Source organism: Mercenaria mercenaria, chromosome 13 (genome assembly GCF_021730395.1).
Source record: "Mercenaria mercenaria strain notata chromosome 13, MADL_Memer_1, whole genome shotgun sequence".
Taxonomy (NCBI): Eukaryota; Metazoa; Mollusca; class Bivalvia; order Venerida; family Veneridae; genus Mercenaria; species Mercenaria mercenaria.
This window is the reverse complement of record NC_069373.1, coordinates 17,203,546-17,222,067: the sequence shown is the minus strand read 5'-3', so window position 1 is coordinate 17,222,067 and position 18,522 is coordinate 17,203,546. Positions and strand designations below refer to the sequence as shown.

Here is an 18,522-nt window from a genome sequence, read left to right as displayed (position 1 = left end):
TCTAATATGTGGAGCCTCTGTGGCTGATTGGTTAAGGTTGCTGACTTCGAATCACTTGCTGCTCACAAATGTGGATTTGAGTCTTGCTCAGGGCATTGAATTCTGCATGTGAGGAAGCCATCCAGCTGGGTTACGAAAAGTCTGGTTTTATCCAGGTGCCTGCTCATGATGAAATAATGCATGGAGGGGCACCTGGGGTCTTCCTTCACCATCAAAGCTGGGAAGTCATATGACATATAATTGTGTCGGTACAACGTTAAACCCAACAAAAACAAAAAGGATATGTTCAAAACTGGGGGCTTTTGAAATACCTCTCGAAAACCTCTCCATGAATCTTCATCAAACTTTGTACCGTGAATATAAGGTCCTCTCCCACATTTGTTCAAATGGGGGCATTCATCAGCTCTTATGAACCACTTGATCTCTGTCAAAATTGGTCAGTAGCATCTTTGTAGAGTCCTCTTTTTTAGCTCTAGTGGCTCCTAAAAGGGGCCAAGCAACCTTATTTTAACAAATTCAAGTGGGATCTTAACAAGATGCTATATACCAAGTTTGATGAAGATCCATTATGCAGTTCATCAGATAGTAGTTTAATTATTTTTGTTCTATTTTTAGCTCACCTGTCACAAAGTGACAAGGTGAGCTTTTGTGATCGCGCGGTGTCCGTCGTCCGTGCGTCCGTAAACTTTTGCTTGTGACCACTCTAGAGGTCACATTTTTCATGGGATCTTTATGAAAGTTGGTCAGAATGTTCGTCTTGATGATATCTAGGTCAAGTTCGAAACTGGGTCACGTGCCATCAAAAACTAGGTCAGTAGGTCTAAAAATAGAAAAACCTTGTGACCTCTCTAGAGGCCATATGTTTCACAAGATCTTCATGAAAGTTGGTCAGAATGTTCATCTTGATGATATCTAGGTCAAGTTCGAAACTCGGTCACTTGCCTTCAAAAACTAGGTCAGTAGATCTAAAAATAGAAAAACCTTGTGACCTCTCTAGAGGCCATATATTTCACAAGATCTTCATGAAAATTGGTCAGAACGTTCACCTTGATGATATGTAGGTCAAGTTCGAAACTGGGTCACCTGCCTTCAAAAACTAGGTCAGTAGGTCAAATAATAGAAAAACCTTGTGACCTCTCTAAAGGCCATATTTTTCATGGGATCTGTATGAAAGTTATTCTGAATGTTCGACTTGATGATATCTAGGTCAAGTTCGAAACTGGGTCATGTGCGGTCAAAAACTAGGTCAGTAGGTCTAAAAATAGAAAAACCTTGTGACCTCTCTAGAGGCCATATGTTTCACAAGATCTTCATGAAAGTTGGTCAGAATGTTCATCTTGATGATATCTAGGTCAAGTTCAAAACTGGGTCAGGTGCCTTCAAAAACTAGGTCAGTAGATCTAAAAATAGAAAAACCTTGTGACCTCTCTAGAGGCCATATATTTCACAAGATCTTCATGAAAATTGGTCAGAACGTTCACCTTGATGATATCTAGGTCAAGTTTGAAACTGAGTCACCTGCCTTCAAAAACTAGGTCAGTAGGTCAAATAATAGAAAAACCTTGTGACCTCTCTAAAGGCCATATTTTTCATGGGATCTATATGAAAGTTATTCTGAATGTTCATCTTGATGATATCTAGGTCAAGTTTGAAACTGGGTCATGTGCGGTCAAAAACTAGGTCAGTAGGTCTAAAAATAGAAAAAAAACTTGTGACCTCTCTAGAGGCCATATATTTCACAAGATCTTCATAAAATTGGTCAGAACGTTCACCTTGATGATATCTAGGTCAAGTTCGAAACTGGGTCACATGCCATCAAAAACTAGGGCAGTAGGTCAAATAATAGAAAAACCTTGTGACCTCTCTAGAGGCCATATTTTTCATGGGATCTGTATTAAATTTATTCTGAATGTTCATCTTGATGATATCTAGGTCAAGTTCGAAACTGGGTCATGTGCGATCAAAAACTAGGTCAGTAGGTCTAAAAATAGAAAAACCTTGTGGCCTCTCAAGAGGCCATATATTTCACGAGATCTTAATGAAAGTTGGTCAGAATGTTCACCTTCATGATATCTAGGTCAAGTTCGAAAGTGGGTCACGTGCTTCAAAATCTAGGTCAGTAGGTCAAATAATAGAAAAACCTTGTGACCTCTCTAGAGGCAATATTTTTCATGGGATCTGTATGAAAGTTTGTCTGAATGTTCATCTTGATGATATCTAGGTCAAGTTTGAAAGTGGGTCACATGCTGTTAAAAACTAGGTCAGTAGGTCAAATAATAGAAAAACCTTGTGACCTCTCTAAAGGCCATATTTTTCATGGGATCTGTATGAAAATTGGTTTGAATATTCATCCTGATGATGTCTAGGTCAAGTTCAGTCCAAAACTAGGTCAGTAGGTCTAAAAATAGAAAAACCTTGTGACCTCTCTAGAGGCCATACTTGTGAATGGATCTCCATAAAAAATGATCAGAATGTTCACCTTGACGATATCTAGGTCAAGTTTGAAACTGGGTCACGTGCCTTAAAAAACTAGGACAGTAGGTCAAATCATAAAAAACCTTTTGACCTATATAGAGGCCAAACTTTTCATGGGATCTGTATGAAAGTTGGTCTGAATGTTCATCTTGATGATATCTAGGTCAAGTTTGAAACTGGGTCAACTGCGGTCAAAAACTAGGTCAGTAGGTCTAAAATTATTAAAATCTTTTGACCTCTCTAGAGGCCATATTTTTCAATGGATCTTCATAAAAATTGATCTGAATGTTCACCTTGATGATATCTAGGTTAGTTTCGAAACTGGGTCACGTGCGGTCAAAAACTAGGCCAGTAGATATAAAAATAGAAAAACCTTGTGACCTCTCTAGAGGCCATATTTTTCATGAGATCTTCATGAAAATTAGTAAGAATGTTCACCTTGATGATATCTAGGTAGAGTTCAAAACAGGGTCATGTACCTTCGAAAACTAGGTCAATAGGTAAAATAATAGAAAAACCTTGTGACCTCTCTGGAGACTATATTTTCCAATGGATCTTCATGAAAATTGGTCAGAATTTTTATCTTGATAATATCTAGGTCAAGTTCAAAACTGGGTCACATGAGCTCAGAAACTAGGTCACTATGTCAAATAATAGAAAAAACGACGTCATACTCAAAACTGGGTCATGTGGGAAGAGGTGAGCGATTCAGGACCATCATGGTCCTTTTGTTTTTTAGCCCTAGCGCCCCCCCCCCCCCCCCCCCCCCAAAAAAAGGGGGGGGGGGGGGGTCAAGCGCCCTTATTTGAACAAGCTTGAGAGAGGACCTTTACAATGACGCTACAACCAAAATGTGAGGAAGATCCAAGCCGTTCACGAGAAGAAGTCTTAAAGTTTTTTTCTATTTTTATCTCTAGCATCCCTATTTGAACAAACTTTGGAAAGGATCTTACAGTGATGCTACAGACCAAGTTTGATGAACATCCATTAAATGTTTCATTAGCAGAACAAACCAAGTTTGATGAACATCCATTATGCAGTTCATCAGAATTATAGTAGTTTTTTTAGCTCACCTGTCACATAGTGACAAGGTGAGCTTTTGTGATCACCCTTCGTCCGTCGTCAGTCCGTCCGTGCGTCAACAATTTCGTGTCTGCACGATAGTGGTTTCATTTATGATTTTATTTTAACCAAACTTGCACACAACTTGTATCACCATGAGATCTTGGTTCCTTATTTGAACTGGCTAGATCCCATTATGGGTTCCAGAGTTATGGCCCCTGAAAGGGCCAAAATTAGCTATTTTGACCTTGTCTGCACAATAGCAGCTTCATTTATGATTTGAATTTAATCAAACTTACACAAAACTTGTGTCACCATAAGATCTCGGTTACTTTCTTGAACCAGCCAGATCCCATTATGGGTTCCAGAGTTATGGTCCCTGAAAGGGCCAAAATTAGCTATTTTGACCTTGTCTGCACAATAGCAGCTTCATTTATGATTTGAATTTAATCAAATTTGCACACAACTTGTGTCACCATAAGATCTCGGTTCCTTTCTTGAATCGGCCAGATCCCATAATGGGTTCCAGAGTTATGGCCACTGAAAGGGCCAAAATTAGCTATTTTGACCTTGTCTGCACAATAGCAGCTTCCTTTATGATTTGATTTTAACCATACTTGCACACAACTTGTATCACCACAAGCTCTTCCTTCCTTTCTTCAACTGGCCAGATTCCTCATGGGTTCCAGAGTTATGACCCCTTAAAGGTCCAAAATTGGTTATTTTGGCTTTTGCAGCCATATAGAGACTTCATTTATGGTTTTATTTGATACAAATTTCCAAAATATCTTCAACAACAATAAATCTTGGATTCCATGACAAATCAGATCCAATCATAGGTTCCAGTTATTTTATATCTGATTACCTCCCCTGATTGTAATCAAAATGGTTTTTAATCATTTATATCAGTAAGTACTTACAGGACTTATTTGAAATTTCAGTATTGTCATTAGTTGGACTGAGACAATCAGGGTAGATAACTATGGACTGATTTTATGTCAAATTACCTCCCTTCATTTCAAATTAAAATTGTTATATCTCCATAACTTATGAAGATACTGATCTGAAATTTCATTTATGTCAACAGATTTATTTGGTAGATCCTTCTTTTGTCCACTTATAATATTTTTTATGCCCCCGAAGGGAGGCATATAGTTTTTGAACCGTCTGTCCGTCTGTCGGTCTGTCAGTCTGTCAATCTGTCGGTCTGTCAGTCTGTCCACAATTTTCGTGTCCAGTCCATATCTTTGTCATCAATGGATGGATTTTCAAATAACTTGGCATGAATGTGTACCACAGTAAGACGACGTGTCGCACGCAAGACCCAGGTCTGTAGCTCAAAGGTCAAGGTCACACTTAGACATTAAAGGATAGTGCATTGATGGGCGTGTCCGGTCCATATCTTTGTCATCGATGGATGGATTTTCAAATAACTTGGCATGAATATGTACCACAGTAAGATGACGTGTCGCGCGCAAGACCCAGGTCCGTAGCTCAAAGGTCAAGGTCACACTTAGACAATAAAGGATAGTGCATTGATGGGCGTGTCCGGTCCATATCTTTGTCATCGAGGATGGATTTTCAAATAACTTGGCATGAATGTGTACCACAGTAGGACGACATGTCGCAGGCAAGACCCAGGTCCGTAGCTTAAAGGTCAAGGTCACACTTAGACATTAAAGGTCATTTTTCATTATAGTGCATTGATGGACGTGTCCGGTCCATATCATTGTCATTCATGCATGGATTTTAAAATAACTACGCATGAATGTGTGACACAGTAAGACAACGTGTCGTACGCAAGACCCAGCTCCGTAGGTCAAAGGTCCTAAACTCTAACATCGGCCATAACTATTCATTCAAAGTGCCATCGGGGGCATGTGTCATCCTATGGAGACAGCTCTTGTTTTTTTATTACTTCCCTTTTACGTTACTATAAATAACTTATTTTTAGTAACTTTTTTATTCTTGGCCGTAGGGAAAACACGAGACCAGTTGTCTGTGGTACAACATGGATGGTACCTCCAATTTTTAGGTGTATTTTAACATATCTATACCTTGTTAGATTTTTTTTTTTTTGGTTAAATTTCTTCCGTTTGTTTTTCCTGTTCTTTGAACTTAGATATTTTTTCTGAGGACCTTCTTGTCCTCAAGTGCAATGATAACAGGTGAGCGATATAGGGCCATCATGTTTTTTTTTTCTGTCCCACAGTGACTGTAAGCTGACTTTGTCTCATTATGGTATACATTGTGTCTCAGTTATTAAAAATTCTTCAAGAGATAAAAACGTACATGGAAGACACAATATATGACTGACAGCCATACAACCTGACCAAACAAGAGCTGTCACAGGAGACAACACACTCGCCTATTTCAATGCTGAATAGTGAAATCGGCCACATCAGAGGAACCTGGAGCTGCCACTGGAGTGTAACTCCAATGATAGAAGACATTTGAAAATAGCTTAAGCCTGTGTCAAATGTATTTAGCAATAACAGAGATAGAGGTAAAATGTATCAAAACATTAAATAAGTATAAAAGGGACATAACTCGTGGAAATTTCTGCAACAGTAATGCACCATGTGTCATATCATGTAGTAACAGTAATGTACCATGTGTCATACGTAGCAATTTTAAGTTTGAATCAAATCTATTGAGTAATAACTGAGATTGAGCAGAAGCACAGCATTCTAAACTTGAACTTCAAAGTAAAAAGGGGGCATAAATCATGAAAAATATTGGTGCCCAAGTTAATTACCATGTGTCGTGATGTGGGTGATAATATGGAACAAACATTTTAAGTTTAAGTCAAACTCATTGAGTACCAACAGAGATAAGGTGAACTAGAAATGTGTCCATGGGACACAGATGCCCCCATTAAATTTTTTCCTAGCTCAGGGGCCATAACTCCTACAATACTGAATTAATCTGGATGCAAAACCCCAGGTGCACAACCGCAAATGCTGACCAACATTCCTTTAAACTTTGGTGACTCTAGGTCAAATACTTCTGGAGCTATGCGCGACACAACATTAAAATGACCAATTTTTAACTAAGTCAGGGGCCATAACTCCTACATGACTGAATGAATCCGGACGCGAAACCCCAGGTGCACAACTGCACATGCTGACCAACATTCCTGTAAACTTTGGGGACTCTAGGTCAAATACTTTTGGAGCTACGTGCGACACATTAAAATGACCAATTTTTAGCTCACCTGTCACAAAGTGACAAGGTGAGCTTTTTTGATCAAGATGAACATTCAGACCAACTTCCATACAGATCCATGAATAATGTGGCCTTTAGAGAGGTCACAAGGTTTTTCTATTACTTGACCTACTGACCTAGTTTTTGATGGCACGTGACCCAGTTTCGAACTTGACCTAGATATCATCAAGGTGAACGTTCTGACCAATTTTCATGAAGATCTTGTGAAATATATGGCCTCTAGAAGGTCACAAGTTTTTTTCTATTTTTAGACCAACTGACCTAGTTTTTGACCGCACGTGACCCAGTTTCGAAACTGGCCTAGATATCATCAAGATGAACATTCAGACCAACTTTCATACAGATCCCATGAAAAATATGGCCTTTAGAGAGGTCACAAGGTTTTTCTATTATTTGACCTACTGACCTAGTTTTTGATGGCACGTGACCCAGTTTCGAACTTGACCTAGATATCATCAAGATGAACATTCAGACCAATTTTCATGAAGACCTTGTGAAATATATGGCCTCTAGAGAGGTCACAAGGTTTTTCTATTTTTAGACCTACTGACCTAGTTTTTGAAAGCACGTGACCCAGTTTCGAACTTGACCTAGATATCATCAAGGTGAACATTCTGACCAATTTTCATGAAGATCCATTGAAAATTATGGCCTCTAGAGAGGTAACAAGGTTTTTCTATTTTTAGACCTACTGACCTAGTTTTTGACGGCATGTGACCCAGTTTCGAACCTGACCTAGAATTTACCAAGATGAACATTCTGACCAATTTTCATAAAGATCCCATGAAAAATGTGACCTCTAGAGATGTCACAAGCAAAAGTTTACGCACGGACGTACGCACGGACGACGTGCGATCACAAAAGCTCACCTTGTCACTTTGTGACAGGTGAGCTAAAAACGTTGTGACCTCTCTAGAGGCTATATTTTTCATGGGATCTGTATGAAAGTTGGTCTGAATGTTTATCTTGATGATATCTAGGTCAAGTTTGAAACTGGGTCAACTGCGATCAAAAACTAGGTCAGTAGGTCTTGAAATAGAAAAACCTTGTGACCTCTCTAGAGGCCATACCCTTGAATGGATCTTCATGAAAATTGGTCAGAATGTTCACCTTGATGATATCTAGGTCAAGTTTGAAACTGGGTCACGTGCCTTAAAAAACTAGGTCAATAGGTCAAATAATAGAAAAACCTTGTGACCTCTCTAGAGACCATATTTTTCAATGGATCTTCATGAAAATTGGTCAGAAATTTTATCTTGATAATATCTAGGTCAAGTTCAAAACTGGGTCACATGAGCTCAAAAACTAGGTCACTATGTCAAATAATAGAAAAAACGACGTCATACTCAAAACTGGATCATGTGGGAAGAGGTGAGCGATTCAGGACCATCATGGTCCTCTTGTTTACTAAATCAGGGGCCATAACTACTACATAACTGAATGAATCCAGACGCAAAACCCCAGGTGCACAACTACACATGCTGACCAACATTCCTGTAAAGTTTTGTGACTCTAGGTCAAATACTTTTGGAGCTAGGCGCGACACAACATTAAAATGACCAATTTTTACAAAGTCAGGGGCCATAACTCCTACACGACTGAATGAATACGGACGCGAAACCCCAGGTGCACAACTACACATGCTGACCAACATTCCTGTAAAGTTTTGTGACTATATCAAATACTTTTGGAGCTACGTGCGACACAACATTCTCGGAAGGACAGACGAACGGAAGACGGATGGAGGAAGGACGGATGGACGGACACGGGCAAATCTATATGCCCCCCCCTAAAAGTGGGGGCATAAAAAGCTTCAAAATCAAACTGAAATTGTATTCAAAAGGGGACATAATTCATGAAATGTGTCCTGTGACAAGGATGCCGTTGTGGAAGAACTATTTTAAGTTTGAACCAAATCCATTTGGTAATAACAGGGTAAAAGTGCATCAAAACTTAGGTAAAAAGGGGGATAATTCATAAAATACTGTTGCCATAGTTATGACCATTGTGTATGTTGTGGAAGATGATTTGGAACATTAGTTTGAATCAAATCCCTTCTGTAAAAACTTGAGAAATAATGAAAATGCATCAAAATTAACCTAAAATTATAAGTAGAAAGGGGGCATAATTCATAAAAAATTGCCAGAGTTATGGACCTTGTGTCATGATGTGGGACAACTAAATAAGTTTGAATCAGATCCTTTCAGTAATAACAGAATTACCAGTAGACTGAATGCACTAAAATTTTAATCTGAAGTGAAAAGGGGATAATTCATATTAGTAAAAGAGTTATGTGCCATATAATATTGGTGATGATTATGAAGCTATTTTAAGTTTGAAGGAATCAAGTAATTACAGATAAAGAGAAAATGCATCAAAACTTTTAACAAAGGCGTGGATGCCGAACCAACGTCGAAATCCGGTCGAGTAGGATAGCTCTCCATATATCCGAGCTAAAAATGAATGTCATCCTTGAATTTGGAAGGGGTTGGGTGTTTTGTACTGGGATAGGGATGAGGCAAATACACAATTCAGGAGTTGGCTGATGACATGGAAAACACAACACAACTAATCAATGCTATTATTTATTTATTTACCAGCTTTTATTAACGTGCTTGAAACTTCATTCTACTACATTATCACAGAAGCTTTACATCATACGCTGTGAAATAATTAATATTCGTGGGGGACAAATTTTTGTGGACTTCGTGGTTGTGTGAATCCTCAAAATTAAATCCTAATGAACCAGTAAAATTTCCATGCATTTTATGTTCAAAGATAAAAACATACAAATTGATATCCGCATGAAATAGCTATTTTGGCCAAAACCACGAAATTCTATGCCCAAGAAATTAAAATTTCACAGTATATGTTTAGAGAAATTCAACCTGTCGCAACACTATTACTCAAATAGACTACATTATTACTCTGATATGCAAAGACGGTCTCTAGTAAACAACAATATTGGCCTAAATTATATACAGAGAAAAACAACACTGAAAAACTCTAGCACTTTTGTATTATACACGGTAAAGGATAAACAAGAGGACCATGATGGTCCTGAATCGCTCACCTCTTCCCACATGACCCAGTTTTGAGTATGACGTCGTTTTATCTATTATTTGACATAGTGACCTAGTTTTTGAGCTCATGTGACCCAGTTTTGAACTTGACCTAGATATTATCAAGGTGAACATTCAGATCAATTTTCATGAAGATCCATTGAAAAATATGGCCTCTAGAGAGGTCAAAAGATTTTAATAATTTTAGACCTACTGACCTAGTTTTTGACCGCAGTTGACCCAGTTTCAAACTTGACCTAGATATCATCAAGATGAACATTCAGACCAACTTTCATACAGATCCCATGAAAAGTATGGCCTCCAGAGAGGTCACAAGGTTTTTTTATTATTTGACCTACTGACCTAGTTTTTTTAGGCACGTGACCCAATTTCGAACTTGACCTAGATATCATCAAGGTGAACATTATGACCAATTTTTATGGAGATCCATTCATAAGGATGGCCTCTAGAGAGGTCACAAGGTTTTTCTATTTTTAGACCTACTGACCTAGTTTTTGACCTCACATGACCCTGTTTCGAACCTGACCTAGGTATCATCAAGATGAACATTCAGACCAACTTTCATACAGATCCCTTGAAAAATATGGCCTTTAGAGAGGTCACAAGGTTTTTCTATTATTTGACCTACTGACCTAGTTTTTGAAGGCACGTGACCCAATTTCGAACTTGACCTAGATATCATCAAGACGAACATTCAGACCAACTTTCATACAGATCCCATGAAAAATATGGCCTCCAGAGAGGTCACAAGATTTTTCTATTATTTGACCTACTGACCTAGTTTTTGAAGGCAAGTGACCCACTTTCAAACATGACCTAGATATCATCAAGGTGAACATTCTGACCAATTTTCATGAAGATCTCATGAAATATATGGCTTCTAGAGGGTCACAAAGTTTTTCTATTTTTAAACCTACTGACCTAGTTTTTGACCGAACGTGACCCAGTTTCGAACTTGACCTAGATATCATCAAGATTAACATTCAGACCAACTTTCATACAGATCCCATGAAAAATGTGGCCTTTAGAGAGGTCACAAGGTTTTTCTATTATTTGATCTACTGACCTAGTTTTTGATGGCACGTGATCCAGTTTCAAACTTGACCTAGATATCATCAAGGTGAACATTCTGACCAATTTTCATGAAGATCTTGTGAAATATATGGCCTCTAGAGAGGTCACAAGGTTTTCCTATTTTTAGACCTACTGACCTAGTTTTTGAAGGCACGTGACCCAGTTTTGAACTTGACCTAGATATCATCAAGATGAACATTCTGACCAACTTTCATAAAGATCCCATGAAAAATGTGACCTCTAGAGTGGTCACAAGCAAAAGTTTAAGGACGCACGCACGCACAAACGAAGGACACCGCGCGATCACAAAAGCACCATATTAATTTTAACTATAGGCAAGGACTAGAACATTTGAATCAATTAACGATCCTTGCCACAGGCATCAGCATTTAGTGAGATGGCTGTAGGCCCAATCTTTCTATAGTTATGGATCAGAAACTGTTTCAAGGTTCAAGGTCTCTGTGGCCTATGGCCTCCTGAACCCAAAATCAATAGGAGTCATCTACTGACCACATTGTAATGCTACAATCCTCGACAATCTTCGGCCCAAATATTAATTGACTGGAAACTTTTTTCAGCCTCGAAGTTACTGCCATCATTAAACCCAAACGTTTAAGGATCAACTACTGACCACAGACAATCTTTGAAGTTTCAATGTCAAAGGTCCAAGAGTTATGGGCTTTGTGCCATATGATGTGGGTGATGATGTTGAATAACTATTTTAAGTTTGAAACATCCATCAAGTAATTACAGAGATAAAGAGAAAGTGCAATAAAACTTTAACCAAGGTGCGGACGCGGAAGGATGCCGGGTCGAGTAGGACAGCTCTCCATACTTCTTATAGTCGAGCTAATAGTCGAGCTAAAAATGTTCAAGGTCCCATAAATCTGTCACCAATCAATCCAAAAACATTCATAATACCGACACTAACATTTGATACTTTCTATTCCTACCATTTTTTACCAAGAAAACAAGAGCTGTCACTAATGGTGACAAATGCCCCCGCAGCACCTTGACCTTTGACCTGGTGACCCCAAAGTCAGTAGGGGTGGTGTACTCAATAAGTACTATCAGCATGTGAAGTTTGAAGGTCCCGGGTGAAGTGGTTCGCATGTAAAGTGCCTTCATGCAAAAAGTTAACGTTGGCCCCTGTGACCTTGACCTTTGACCTGGTGACCCCAAAGTCAGTAGGAGTGGTGTACTCAATAAGTACTATCAGCATGTGAAGTTTGAAGGTCCTGGGTGAAATGGTTCGCGAGTAAAGTGCCTTCATGCAAAAAGTTAATGTTGGCCCCTGTGACTTTGACCTTTGACCTGGTGACCCCAAAGTCAGTAGGAGTGGTGTGCTCAATAAGTACTATCAGCATGTGAAGTTTGAAGGTCCTGGGTGCAGTGGTTCGCGAGTAAAGTGCCTTCATACAAAAAGTTAACGTTGGCCCCTGAGACCTTGACCTTTGACCTGGTGACCGCAAAGTCAGTAGGGGTGGTGTACTCAATAAGTACTATCAGCAAGTGAAGTTTAAAGGTCCTGGGTGCAGTGGTTCACGAGTAAAGTGCCTTCATGCAAAAAGCTAACGTTGGCCCCTTTGACCTGGTGACCCCAAAGTCATTAGGGGTGGTGTACTCAATAAGTACTATCAGCATGTGAAGTTTGAAGGTCCTGGGTGCAGTGGTTCGCGAGTAAAGTGCCTTCATGCAAAAAGTTAACATTGGCCCCTGTGACCTTGACCTTTGACATGGTGACCCCAAAGTCATTATGGGTGGTGTACTCAATAAGTACTATCAGCATGTGAAGTTCGAAGGTCCTGGGTGCAATGGTTCGCAAGTAAAGTGCCTTCATGCAAAAAGTTAACGTTGGCCCCTGTGACCTTGACCTTTGACCTGGTGACCCCAAAGTCAGTAGGAGTGGTGTACTCAATAAGTACTATCAGCATGTGAAGTTTGAAGGTCCTGGGTGCAGTGGTTCGCGAGTAAAGTGCCTTCAAACAAAAAGTTAACGTTGGCCCCTGTGACCTTGACCTTTGACCTGGTGACCGCAAAGTCAGTAGGGGTGGTGTACTCAATAAGTACTATCAGCAAGTGAAGTTTAAAGGTCCTGGGTGCAGTGGTTCACGAGTAAAATGCCTTCATGCAAAAAGCTAACGTTGGCCCCTTTGACCTGGTGACCCCAAAGTCATTAGGGGTGGTGTACTCAATAAGTACTATCAGCATGTGAAGTTTGAAGGTCCTGGGTGCAGTGGTTCGCGAGTAAAGTGCCTTCATGCAAAAAGTTAACGTTGGCCCCTGTGACCTTGACCTTTGACCTGGTGACCCCAAAGTCATTATGGGTGGTGTACTCAATAAGTACTATCAGCATGTGAAGTTCGAAGGTCCTGGGTGCAATGGTTCGCAAGTAAAGTGCCTTCAAGCAAAAAGTTAACGTTGGCCCCTGTGACCTTGACCTTTGACCTGGTGACCCCAAAGTCAGTAGGGGTGGTACACTCAATAAGTACTATCAGCGTGTGAAGTTTGAAGGTCCTGGTTGCAGTGGTTCGCAAGTTAAGTGCCTTCATGCAAAAAATTAACGTTGTGACTAACGAACTAACGGACGGACAGTTGAAAACTAATGCCTCCCTTCGGGGTCATAAAAATATTCAAAGCTATGAGTTGGTGGTCAACTTCCCAACAACTTCCACAACTAGTCCTGATACTGCTTTATAGTTGTACCATCTTTAAACAAAGCACAAAATACTATTGGAGGCTTTATCAATGAAAAAAAAAAACTTAATGCACTGGACTGACAGAAACGTGGACGGAAAATTGTGAAGTAACAAATCAAATTCTTTCAACATTGAGGTTAGAGCTGTGTGGGTGGCTAATACAGTAAAACACTGTTCGCTAGAAGTCTCGAGCCATCCAAACACGAGAAACATAACGAAAATGGGCAGGGATCACTTAACCTGCTTAAATCAGCTTAACAAATGTCGAAAACTCAGATTTTATAAAATTTCAACAACAAGAGGGCTATGATGGCCCTGTATCGCTCACCTGAATACCATTGCTCAAAATGATATGATCAAGTTTTGACATAGAGCACATAGGCATACACATCAGGATAAACATTTTCTTATAACATTCCCTTTTGACCTAGTCAGAGCCAATTTCCATACTAAGTTTGAGGGTCCTAGGCTCAAATGCTGCATTTTTGTACTAACATGACTATTCCTTACCCTGGAAGACTTGAATAACATTTAAAACCAATCTCATTAGATGCTGCTGATATATATTCGTTTACATAAAATAAAGGGAGATAATTTGTCATAAATTTATTCAAAAGTTATCTACCCTGATTGTCAGAGTCCATCTGATGGCACAAATGACATTTCAAATCAGTATCTTCATCGGTTACTGAGATACACCCACTTTAATTTGAAACAATGGGAGGTAATTTGACATAAAATCAGTCAATAGCTATTTACTCCGATTGCCTCAGTCCAACTAAAGACAATAATGAAATTTCAAATGGGTACTATAAATATTTACTTAGATAAATCCATTTTTATTAAAATCAAGGGAGGTAATCATGCATTGGTATATGCATGCAGAAGATACAAAGTACAAGCCTATACAACAATATATTAGTAAAGTATTCATCTCGATAAGTGTTTAATCAAGTGTTATCTAATATGACTATTTCTTACCATGGAAGACATAAATAACGTTTCAAACCAATCTCATTAGAAGCTGCTAAGGTGTATTCATTTAGATAAAAAATAAAGGGAGGTAATTTGTCATAAATTCAGTCAATATGTATCTTCACTCATTGTCCAAGTCCATCTGTTGACATAAATGAAATTTCAGATCAGTATCTTCATTAGTTACGGAGATATACCCATTTTAATTTGAAATAAAGGGAGGTAATTTGACATAAAATTAGTCCATAGTTACCTACCCTGATTGTCTCAGTCCAACTAATGACAATAATGAAATTTCAAATAAGTCCAATAAGTAGTTACCGATATAAATCCATTTTTATTATGATCAGGGGAGATAATCAGATACAAAAAATACCTCTGGAACCTACGATTGGATCTGACAGATTCGTCATGGAATCCAAGATTTCTTTTTGTTGAAGATATTTTGGAAGTTTGTATCAATTCAAACCATAAATGATGTCTCTATATGGCTGCAAAAGCCAAAATAGCACATTCTGGACCTTAAGGGGCCATAACTCTGGAGTAAAATCTGGAAAGTAGATCCCTCCGAAGCACCGAAAACAAGGCAAACAGTGAAAATTGCAGACTCCGTTTGACTGAGTCTGTTCATGAGCAGTAATGGAAAATGCAACACTGCCCAAGCCCCCCTAGGAACCCATAAAGGAATCTGGCCAGTTGAAGAAAGGAACCAAGATCTTGTGGTGATACAAGTTGTGTGCAAGTTTGGTTAAAATCAAATCATAAATGAAGCTGCTATTGTGCAGACAAGGTCAAAATAGCTAATTTTGGCCCTTTCAGGGGCCATAACTGTGGAACCCATTATGGGATCTGGCCAGTTCAAGAAAGGAAACGAGACCTTATGGTGATACAAGTTGTGTGCCAGTTTGATTAAATTCAAATCATAAATGAAGCTGCTATTGTGCAGACAAGGTCAAAATAGCTAATTCTGGCCCTTTCAGGGGCCATCACTCTGGAACTCATAATGGGATCTGGCCAGTTCAAGAAAGGAACCAAGATCTTATGGTGACACAAGTTGTGTGCAAGTTTGGTTAAAATAAAATCATAAATGAAGCTGCTATTGTGCAGACAAGGTCAAAATAGCTAATTCTGGCCCTTTCAGGGGCCATCACTCTGGAACTCATAATGGAATCTGGCCAGTTCAAGAAAGGAACCAAAACCTTATGGTGACACAAGTTGTGTGCAAGTTTGGTTAAAATCAAATCATAAATGAAGCTGCTATTGTGCAGACAAGGTCAAAATAGCTAATTCTGGCCCTTTCAGGGGCCATAACTCTGGAACCCATAATGGAATCTGGCCAGTTCAAGAAAGGAAACGAGACCTAATGGTGATACAAGTTTTGTGCAAGTTTGGTAAAAATAAAATCATAAATGAAACATCTATCGTGCAGACAAGAAATTGTTGACGGACGGACGGACGCATGCACGGACGGACGCACAGACAACGGACGAAGGGTGATCACAAAAGCTCACCTTGTCACTATGTGACAGGTGAGCTAAAAATAGCACAATACCATCCATCTGGAAAAAGACTGCTGCCACAAGACAGGTCCAACTAACGCTATCATTCTCATTATTCTTGAATCAGAATAAGGTCATTTAGAAATATTGAAAATTCAAATTCTTTTGTTTTTGCAAAATATGTGACGGATCAATTCATATTAGAAGTTGGTAGTATTCACTCATTATTATTGACAGAATTGTTTTGGTGTGAACAGTATTAGTTTCAGAATGTAAGTGAAAGCTGGACCAGCTTCATGGGTTATGAAACTGAGAAGATCAGTCTTGAAAGCAGCCTTGCGACCGGTCAATTTCAAGTCTGTGCTAGGAAATGGTCAGTAAGATGCTGGAGTTTATAGACTGGTATTCAGACTTCTTTATAACCTTGGATGGTCAGGGTAGGATTTTGCGACCAGTCTAAAAATTCCAGCATCTGATTGGTTGAAGGCTTGATCCTGAAACTGACCAATGAAAATCGTTGCAACACAAGACTGGTTCTCAGATCAGTTTATATATCCTTGGCACATGTACCAAAAGCATTTGTACTAGAATGTGCATGATATTTCACCTGGTTCAAATTTTGTTTGAAAAATCCTTTCATAAGGATTTGACTTTTCACCAATAAAGAAAAATTCATGCAAATTTGAGACGGACAAAAAATCACTACATCAACTGGAAAAAATTCTTTACTACTGCTTATAAACCAAACTTCCTATAAAAACTCCAAAGTGTCATCGCTATCCTCATCAGAATCTGTTGAGAAATTCAAACTGAACAATAAAGCCGCAAAATCGTCCTCAAGTATTTCCAACAGGCTATCTAAGCGACCTTGTCGCTCTTCGAAAAAGTCCCAGAGAAAAATGTTAGTCTCTAAATCAAGTTCACCATCTGCGTTGTGACGTCTACGGCTTCTATGCCTTCTAAATGAGGGAGGAGGTTTGGAGCCATCAGGCAACAAGTGCAGGTAAAAACAGCTGTCATTAAAAGGGCATTCGCCTCGGCCTTCATCAAAATATTTGCATGGCTTTTGGCTGAAATGAGAAATCTGTCAGTAAAAATTAATTGTTAAACAGTTTAATTCTGTTGACATAAAATTTTAAGCTTTTACCTAAAAAGCTATGCCACAGCGGGTTTCAAATCTTTATTCATTAATAGAAAGGGAATTTTAAGGTTTCTTGGGATTTAGGCGCTTAGCTCAACAGAGAGAGCACAAATCTACGGATTTCGGGGTTGTGAGTTTGATCCTTGGGCCAAGCGTAGGTTCTCTGTGATGGCTGATAAAAGTCATTGTGTCTGCAATCATGCGTCCTCACCTCAGATTCATGTGGGGAAGTTTGGTAGTTACTTGTGGAGAACAGATTTGTACTGGTAAAGAATCCTGGAACACTGGTTAGGCCACTGCCCGCCATAATATAACTGAAATACTTCGAAAAACGGGGTTAAAACCCAAATCAAATCCCATATTAATGATTTTGCAGTATTTCACTTTCTGTAATGTAACAACTGAACATATCAATACATGAGAACAGTTTCCCATTTTGGGGGGGAATGGTGGTAGGGCCATCGTGATGTGACGTAATGACGAAAATAGTGGAAAAATCGCAAAAACAATATTTTTAATAAATACCAGTATGTGACAGTCAAAACGACTAGATGCCCATGGGCAACATGTCGAGCCCACCCGTTGACCCCTAACTTTGACCTTGACCTTTCAGATAGAGTCCATCTCATTGAGTTAAACATTCATGCCAAATATAAACAATGCATATCAAAGTTATGAGCCGGACAAGATCGGACATGACCTTTGACCTCCAACTGTGACCTTGATCTTTGAGATAGGAACCTGGGGTTTGTGCATGACACTCCATCTCACCGAGGTTAACATTCATGCCAAATATAAAAAAGATTCCTCAATGCATGTCAAAGTTATGGATCAGACATGACCTTTGACTTCCAACTGTGACCTTGACCTTTGAGATAGGAACCTGGGGTCTGCCCACTGACACTCCGTCTCACTGAGGTTAACATTCATGCCAAATATAAACAAGATTCCTCAATGCATGTCAAAGTTATGGGCCGGACAAGATCTGACATGACCATTGACCTCCAACTGTGACCTTGACCTTTGAGATAGGAACCTGGGGTTTGGCATGACACTCGGTCTCACTGGAGTTAACATTCATGCCAAATATAACCAAGGTTGCTCCATGCATGTCAAAGTTATGGTCCGGACAAACAAATCCGGATGGACGCACGCACGCTCTGACGCACATACACCGAACAGCCATTTAGCTTCCGCAAGCAGGCTTGACAAAAATGACATTTAAGCATATTGCCTTCTGCTCTACACATGGTTTACATAATTAATTATGTAAATCTACTAAGAGT

The 18,522-nt window shown here is 39.2% G+C and overlaps 1 protein-coding gene across 2 annotated transcripts in view; it reads right to left on the bottom strand.

Moving 5' to 3' along the window:
* Positions 1 to 9,336: 9,336 nt before the first annotated feature.
* Positions 9,337 to 18,522, bottom strand: part of LOC123529586 (probable E3 ubiquitin-protein ligase makorin-1) — a 32,883-nt gene continuing 23,697 nt past the window's right edge. For both annotated transcript variants that reach the window (XM_045309969.2, XM_053521274.1), the window contains exon 7: positions 9,337 to 17,165. In XM_045309969.2, the coding sequence (XP_045165904.2) occupies positions 16,847 to 17,165 (319 nt within the window). In that variant the 3' untranslated portion in view covers positions 9,337 to 16,846. The remainder of the gene's footprint in view (positions 17,166 to 18,522) is intronic.